We start from the raw sequence: 8,511 nt of genomic DNA on the forward strand, positions 1-8,511 counted from the left end.
CTTTCTCCCTCCACCTCTGAGCTCTGGGCTGAGAGATTCTACTCTTTGTGGTTTGATTCAGTCTCCCCAGTTCATCCTCGTGTAAATCATCAGCTGTGGTTTTAAAACATGGAATCCTTTTCATAAGACACCTTAAGATAAGGATATTCTATGTAAGAACGTAATGGGTAATGTGTAAACTCTGTGATGCTGTTTTGTTTTAAGGTTTGAATTTTTTCTACAATGCAGTTTTATTTTATCTTGATTTAGGCATTCAGGATGGTTCAGCGTTTGACATACCGTCGTAGGCTGTCCTACAATACAGCCTCTAACAAAACCAGGCTGTAAGTATTTCCAAAATTAATACACGTATTGTCATTTATTCTGCAAAATGTTGAGCTATTGTCTATTCTCTCACTTTCTAGGTCCCGAACCCCTGGTAATAGAATTGTTTACCTTTATACCAAGAAAGTTGGGAAAGCACCAAAATCTGCATGTGGCGTGTGCCCAGGCCGACTTCGAGGAGTAAGTGATCCTTTTGCTGTGAATAACATAAGGGTTGAGCTTTTGAGCATTAATTCCTTTGGTGAGTGAGTGAAGGAGAGGTCACCACTAGGAGGGTTGAGAATTACTAAGCCTTCATGATCCATATCTGTGAAGAACATAGACTTTCTTTTAAAGCCTATATGGCAAATACAGTGAAATGCCTTTCAGGTAGATCAGTGTACCATTTCCCTTTGTAACCTAGATTAATGTTTATACTTAATACTCATCAAAAACCTAGGACAATTTCTGTTTCTGTTAAAGCATCACAATAATCTCAGCGTTTTCTTTATGCAGGTTCGTGCTGTGAGACCTAAAGTTCTTATGAGGTTGTCTAAAACGAAAAAACATGTTAGCCGGGCCTATGGTGGTTCCATGTGTGCTAAATGTGTCCGTGACAGGTAAATAACTATGAAATCACATGGGCTATCTTAAGTGTGTGTGTGTATGTTGCACTGCATGCTAATCATTATTAGAAGACTGGTGAAAAAATAACAAAAGTTGCATATTGTATCAGTAGAATCCTCCTTGACTAGGGGTAATCGATGCTGAACAAACTAATAAATGATATTAGCTCCTATTCAGTTACGATGTTGGGACATCTTTATGCTAGACGTAGAAATTAAAAGGTTGGGTGGGGCAGGCAGGTAAGAAAGTCTCAGGTTGATGGAGAGTGGAAGGTCTTAAAAGTGTAGGAACAAAATCGCCGTACGTAGTTCTAGTGTGGCTGGAGCAGAATGTTTTGGGAGATGATAGACAGGAAAGGTAGAAACATCACAGGTAGTGAAGGGCCTCATAGGACAGGTTTTTTGGCTTGATTCTTTAAAATGTAATTGATGGGGTTTGAGCAGGGCAGCGAAACCTTTGGTGTGCCAGAGACTAAATGTGCGGCAGGATGGATAGTGAAGTCATTCTTTCAACAAAGGATGAGCGCTTGGAACAGTTTGTCTACTTTGTGAAGGCTGACGAAATGGCACCTACATGAAGACCGAAGGCTGGATTGGGGGTGAATGGGGTTATTGGGAGATGACTGGGTCTTGTGGATGTGCAAAAGGATTAGTAGTGGCATAGGTAGGAATAGAAGCAGTGGGGTTTATAGTGATAATATTTGCTCAGCATTTTTATGATAAGCTCTGCCAAAAGTCCATCTGGGAGGTATTTTTTTTTAATTTATTTTTTGGTGGAGAAACCAAGGCTTGTTGGCTTAAAGTTACATAGATGGTAAGAGGATTCGTTCCAGTTTTTATTGAGGCTCTTGCTCTTAATTAACCCTACTGGCTACATTAAGTTTTCTCCAGAGACCTAAGTGGAAAGATTTGAGAGGTGATTGGTCTTTATAAGAGAAGAAGTTGGTTCAGAGGAGTGGTTTGCCTTCAGTTTATTCAGCTTGTTCTATAAAGTGGTCTGGCTAAGTCTCTACACCAAATTTGACATCAAACTTTGCAAGTTCATTCTACCTTTCAGGAGTTAATTTGTAAGGGGAGGTTAGGCATGTTACATTAATACAAATACAAGCTAAGTACAACTTCCATGAAATATAGGAAAACTTAACTATGGTTGAAGTTTGGAGGAGAAATGACTTTAAAGTAGCTGAGAATCTGGAAGTGGTATTCGAGGTGGAACCTGAATGACGGGTAAATTTTAGACAAGAGGTCGAGGGGGCATTGCAGGCAGGGAATGAACATAGTTTGATCTGGCACATTGAGGGTATAAAAGGAATGAGAAATGAAATTGGAAAGGTAACGTTGGAGATGAATGAGTCATGAGTTTCAAGCTAGAGGAGTTTGGCTTTTTACCAGTCTTTGGTTCCCAGACTTTGCTAAACATAACCACATGAGCACATTTGTTAAAAAATAAAATTCTCAGGCCCTAGCTTCTGGAGATTTGGGTACAGATCTATAGGGTAGCCTAAAGAATAGCATTTGCTGTGACACTGAGGGAGTCTGTGTAGTCTTTGTTCTGGGTAAGAGTGACATCAGCTCTATTTCTGTAATGTGATTACGTGCAGGACATTTGAAGTAGTCAGAAATCCCAGGCTTTTGAGGGTAGATTATTAGATAACCAGGGGTACCAGAAGGACACCTTAAGCTGAAAGGGTCTGTCCATAGAATTTTTTCAGCTCTTAAGTTTTAAATCTGTACTTGTATAGGTTTCGTTTACTTTTCTGGGTATCTTACCTGATTGCTTTACTCGGTTCTTTTATGACACTTTCTTGTGTTAAATTGATTTTTTTTAAACTATTTAACATTTTCTTTTCTAGGATCAAGCGCGCTTTCCTCATTGAGGAGCAGAAAATCGTTGTGAAAGTGTTGAAAGCACAAGCGCAGAGTCAGAAAGCTAAATAAAAAAATGAAGCTTCTTTGAGTAATAAAAAAATCAAAAAGCCTTGTTCTGTTATTTCTGTTGTGGTTTGTTAGTGTACGCGTTTGGTTTCTGTAGTAACTAGAGGGTCCCCCAATACACACACACACACACACACACACACACACACAGTTTTTAGTTGATTACTTTTTCTAAAAGTAATTGGAGGTCAGTGATGGCTAAAATTTTTTGATGGTAGCTCTAGACAACATTAAAATATGGACCGTAATATATTTTCTCTTAGGAGCTATGTTATGTGTTCCTGTTAACTCTTAATAATGCAGAAGTATCTAAAGATTTTAATAATAGCTCCTTCTTTCAGTGCCTAGACTGTATCGAGCAGCCCTCCCAAGTATTCTACATAAGGTCTTCTGAATTGTCTTCCAGGACGATTTCTTCAGGCCACGTCAAGCTTATTTCCCATCTCAAGGGAAAGTAGAGAGCAGGTGCTGTTTTTACAAGCCAAGAATCTAGAAGCTGAAAGAGTATCTGAATTCTGTAAAATTTGATCCTCTTCCATTTAGGCATTTACTGTTGCTGGCAGGATGAGACTTAAATGTCTTATGCAGAGGAGTGTTTCCTTGATTAGAATAAAAGTGCCCTTTCCGAAGGAAAAAGGCAGAAATCTTTCTGGCCTCTTAAAACCTTCATTGTACCACAGCCAGCTAACTTGTTCTTGGTAGACAAAATTTTTAATTAACATTTTTGCAGAAGAGGAAAGGCAGCATAACTGGCTGGGTGGCACTTGAACTCGGGGCAGTTAAAAAGTGTATTAATGGCGGTACTTAATGGCATCTCCATAGCACTTAACATCTTAATCTAGCAACAACCTCCCAACAACCCTTTCATACCTATTTCTGTTTTACAAGTGAGGGGATTGAGGTGCACAGGTTGTATGTGTTACCTAGAGCCATTTGTGTTGGTAGGATTTTTGCAAGTGGTGTATTTAGTGATTTGAGACTGAATGACTGGGCACCCCCAGTAAACACTTTGGCACAAGAAATGATAGCTGAAGCCCTTTCTTGTCAAAGTTCAGTCTCAAGACATCCATCAGGCTTCCGTGAACACCTGCAAATCCCAAGAATTGTTAAGCAACCAGGATAATACGATTATCTTATGTGATGTTTAATCACTATTAAAATTTTTAATGGGGATGCAATTGAAAAGCATTGGATTCGGAGGTAGATTAAACATTTCTCTGTGACCTAGGCTGATGTATACTGCATGGACATGTTTTGTGATCCTGTAGTATTGTGTTTGATATAAGGACTTAAAAGTTGGTACTTATAAAATTACACTCCCAAAAACAATATGCCTTATTTAAATTCAATTACTTGATTGGCTTGTAGACTAAATCTACATTTTGAAAGTCTTGAGTTGAATATTTTAGTAACAGCTGTGGAGGAGAAAGCCTCCACTTGCCAGCCCAGTATGAGCTCTTGCCTGTCAGGACTCCTCTCTCCCTACTACGTGAAGTTCCGTGGAACAGCTTGACTGAACACAGATGAACTGAGGACTATCAAGTTTCTGGAAAATAAGTGGGTTAACTTAGAAATTTGAGAAAGCTAAAGCATTAAAGTTTTGTACTTTTAAAAGGATTCTTCATAATGTTAGATGGTTTAACCTTTTCTAAATTTGAAATGTCACTTGTCTTAAAAAAAACTTTACAGACAATTTGGAAAGTAGGGGAAAATAGAATGAAATCACCTTCAGTTTTAGTATGCAGATAATCATTTTTAACAGTTTGATGTCTTTCGTCCCATTTTGTTTTCTAGGCATAAGGAAGACATTTATATTTTTTTAATTAATTTATTCTTTTTTTGGCCATGCCGCGCAGCTTATGGGAGTTTAGTTCCCCGACCAGGGATAGAACCCGGGGCCCCAGCAGAGAGAGTGCCGCGTCCTAACCACTGGACCACCAGGGAATTGCCAAGGTAGACATTTTAAATAAAAATTGTAAGCATACTATATGTGTAAAAATTCAACCCTTCCTCCCCCCCTTAACCCCTGTGAGCATATTTTGAAAAATCAGTTTAGCGGCTACATATGTCATCAACTCTATGTGCCATAATTTAAATAGTTCCTTTCTTTTGAACATTTGGGCTATATCCAATTTTTCTCTATTTTAACACTTGTGAGCATTCCTATACAGCTGATTATTTCATTTATGCTGATTGTTTTTTTTAAATTCGTAAGCTGGTACTGGAAGTACAGTACTTCAATAGTCAAGTTTAATTATTGGGGTTACAATGATGTTTCCTAAGAGTCTTAGCTCAGGTTGCTGTAACAAATTACCATACACCGGGTGATCTAAACATCAGACGTTTATTTCTCACATTTCTGGAGACTGGGAAGTCCAAAATCAAGGTGTTGGCAGATTGTTCTTGGTGAGGGCCTCCCACCCTTCCTGGTTTGCAGATGGCTGCCTTCTGCAAGCTCTCTTTTGTCTTTCTCTTTTTTAAAAAATAAATTTATTTATTTATTGGTTTGCTTTTGGCTGCGTTGGGTCTTTGTTGCTGCGTGCGGGCTTTCTCTAGTTGCAGTGAGCGGGGGCTACTCTTCGTTGCGGTGCGTGGGCTTCTCATTGCGGTGGCTTCTCTTGTGGAACACGGGCTCTAGGCACGTGGGCTTCAGTAGTTGTGGCACGTGGGCTCAGTAGTTGTGGCTCACGGGCTCTAGAGCGCAGGCTCAGTAATTGTGGTGCACGGGCTGAGTTGCTACACAGCATGTGGGATCTTCCTGGACCAGGGCTCGAACCCGTGTCCCCTGCGCTGGCAGGTGGATACTTAACCACTGCGCCACCAGGGAAGTCCCTCTTTTGTCTCTTCTTACAAGGGCACTAATGCCATGATGAGGGCTCCTTCCTCCTAATTACCTCCCAAAAGCCCCCTAGTATCATCACACTGAGGACTCAAGTGTCAACTTACAAACTTGTGGGGAACACAGACATGCAGTCCATAAGACAGGATATGAAATGTGACTGATTGGTGACCATTTCTTCATCTAAGTTTAGCCACTAAGTTTTTGACCACAGACCACACTTCTTCATGCTCCCTCTGCTAAGGCCTCTCCTCTTCACCTTACCCTCTCACACTGCCCAGTCCAGTTCTCGCCTCCCACTCCACCACTCCCAGGAGTGCAGAGTTCATCTTGTGATGTGTAGACACAGGAGAGCAAAGATTGGTGGGAACATAGTACCAACTCTGTCCAAATGACCAAAATGGATTCTGCACTGTTCTGGGTTTTGATTTTATAAAAAAAAATAAAGCTTTTATTGAATCCAGTTCTGTGTGTGTGACTTAAAGTATTCTTGACAGGTTCCTAAAAAGACATGTGAATGTAGTCAGTGGTTTCTTTTTAAAGTCTAGTATTTCTCCTTCCATTGAATTGCTTATAAATTCTATTAGAAGGACTGGGGGGAAGGGGAGTTCTTTCGCCCTTAAAAGCAGAAAATCTCCATATGTTTAAATAAGTAAATCAAGTTTATTTTCAGCAGTGTAATAGTATACCTACAATTTTTACCCTAATGACTTGGAGCTTGGGCTCCCAGAGTTTTGATAGTCAGGGCTATGTCTAGCTTTAACTGTAAACTATCTTATCACACCAACTAAAACCAAAACCATATACAATTCTTGTGGAGTAAGATTGTGAAGTACGGCTGAAGATTATGATTTTTTCTCTGAGTTAGATTACTTATTGCTGGTAGTCCTATAATTATTATATATAACCAATAGCATCCGTGGTGTGTGGATCCAGCTCATCCCGGCGGTGAGAGTCAACTGTGTTCCGTGATGTCAGTTTGGTACCTTGATATTGGCATGGTAGGAGTATTTATTCCTGGGAAATCAGCGAATGCTACAAAATCCTTTCCCTGCCTGCCCACCCCCCCCCCCCAGGGAGCTTGATGTTTAATATTACCAGCAAGTCACTGGATATTTTTCAAATTACAGTCTATTATCACAACTTAGGCATGATGCTGTTGGTACCAGGAGCTCTCTCTATATATATCTGGTGCGTGTTTGATTATGATTTGCACTGAAAAATTTGTTGTAATAAATTCTTATTAATACTTTGAATCTACGAATATCCTGGAATTTGATTTTATGAAAGACAAAACGGAGTATTATTGAATCCAGTTCTGTGAATGTAGAGGAAAACAATTTAAAATCTTGCAAAAGTGAAAGTTTCATCTCTTTGAACAGTGATAAACATTGTACTCTACACCAGGAATAGAAAAGTTAAGACTATCTCCATGAGTTTCCTTTCTAAAGGAGAAGATCCACAATAATTCTGGATCAGGGACTTCCCTGGTGGTCCAGTGGATAAGACTCTGCGCTCCAAATGCAGGGGGCCCGGGTTCCATCCCTGGTCCGGGAACTAGATCCAGCCTGCATGCCACAACTAAGAGTTTGCATGCCACAACTAAGAAGTCCGCATGCCGCAACTAAGATCCTACATGCCGTAACCAAGACCCAGCACAGCCTAGATAAATAAATAAATATTTTTAAAAATAATAATTCTGGATGAAAAGATACTTTCTGGTTTCCAAAATATTAGCTAGTCAATACTTTTGAGTAAGTCTTAAATGTTTCTGGTTAATTTGAAGGCTTATATAAATATTTTTGCCATACATTTACATTACTTTATAACTTGCTTTAGATTTCATTTATTCACTCAACAAATAGTTTTGAGAAACTACTATGCCAGATAAATATTAATACGACAGTTAACAAAGCAGAGTCTTCTCCTGTTCTCGTGGTATATGGGGGACCCTGTTAAATGAGGATACAAATATGTTTTTAATTGCACACATTGGGGTAAGAATTACAAAGGAGGAGTACACAGTGCTGTGAAACTGTGTAAGAAAGGAACCTCAATGGGAGTGAAGGCAGACTTTTCTGAGGAAGTCACATTTAAGCTCCGAGCAAGGAGATGTTAGCTGGATGCCAAGTAGGGAGAACATTCCAGACAAGAACCAACATGTACAAATGCCCTAAGAAACAACTTGTATTAAAAAAAAAAAAAAAAAATCCCACAAGGACTCAGAGGCAAAAAATATACAAATCAATTATCACTGCAAAGTAAAGGAGCTGTTACAGTGGAGGATTACTGGACTGAATGTCAATATTATGACATAGTATGAGTGTGTTTTGTGTTTGGTAATTGCAATCATTGTTGCTTTTGTTGTGGTCATCCATTTACAATGCTTGGTGTCAGTTTATTTATCTCTTGTAAAAATAAAATACAGTGTGTGTGTGTGAAAAAAAAAAAAGAAAATACAGATAGGGATGACATCGATAAAAGATTTGAAGTCAGCACACACACACACAAAATTGTAACATAGAGATGGAGTGCTGGAGCAATAAAGTGTACTTTAATCCTTGCCAAGTGAAAAAAAAAAAAAGCAATACATGCATCTCAATTCACTCTCAGTATTTAGAGTCCAGTAAATCTAATGTGTGTGAGCAAATTACTAATCACTAAGAAGGAGCATCCCTGTTAGCACGTAGATTTAGTCCACCTATGCGGCCCCAGAGCCAAAAGATCTGTGCTACCTTTTCCTTCCTGTGGGAGACCAGTGAAAGAAAAGCTTTCCTAAACTGTTTACTTAGGAGCAAAGACATCCTT

At 39.3% G+C, this 8,511-nt stretch overlaps 1 protein-coding gene across 1 annotated transcript; it reads left to right on the forward strand.

Annotated features, from left to right (window-relative positions):
• Positions 1 to 249: 249 nt before the first annotated feature.
• RPL34 (ribosomal protein L34) lies at positions 250 to 2,919 on the forward strand. Its single transcript, XM_068543288.1, has 4 exons — positions 250 to 323; positions 405 to 504; positions 820 to 923; positions 2,783 to 2,919. The coding sequence occupies exons 1-4, from the start codon at positions 259 to 261 to the stop codon at positions 2,865 to 2,867; spliced, it is 354 nt and encodes a 117-aa protein (XP_068399389.1). The 5' UTR covers positions 250 to 258; the 3' UTR covers positions 2,868 to 2,919.
• The last annotated feature ends 5,592 nt before the right edge of the window (positions 2,920 to 8,511 follow it).

Source organism: Eschrichtius robustus, chromosome 4, assembly GCF_028021215.1.
Source record: "Eschrichtius robustus isolate mEscRob2 chromosome 4, mEscRob2.pri, whole genome shotgun sequence".
Lineage (NCBI taxonomy): Eukaryota > Metazoa > Chordata > Mammalia > Artiodactyla > Eschrichtiidae > Eschrichtius > Eschrichtius robustus.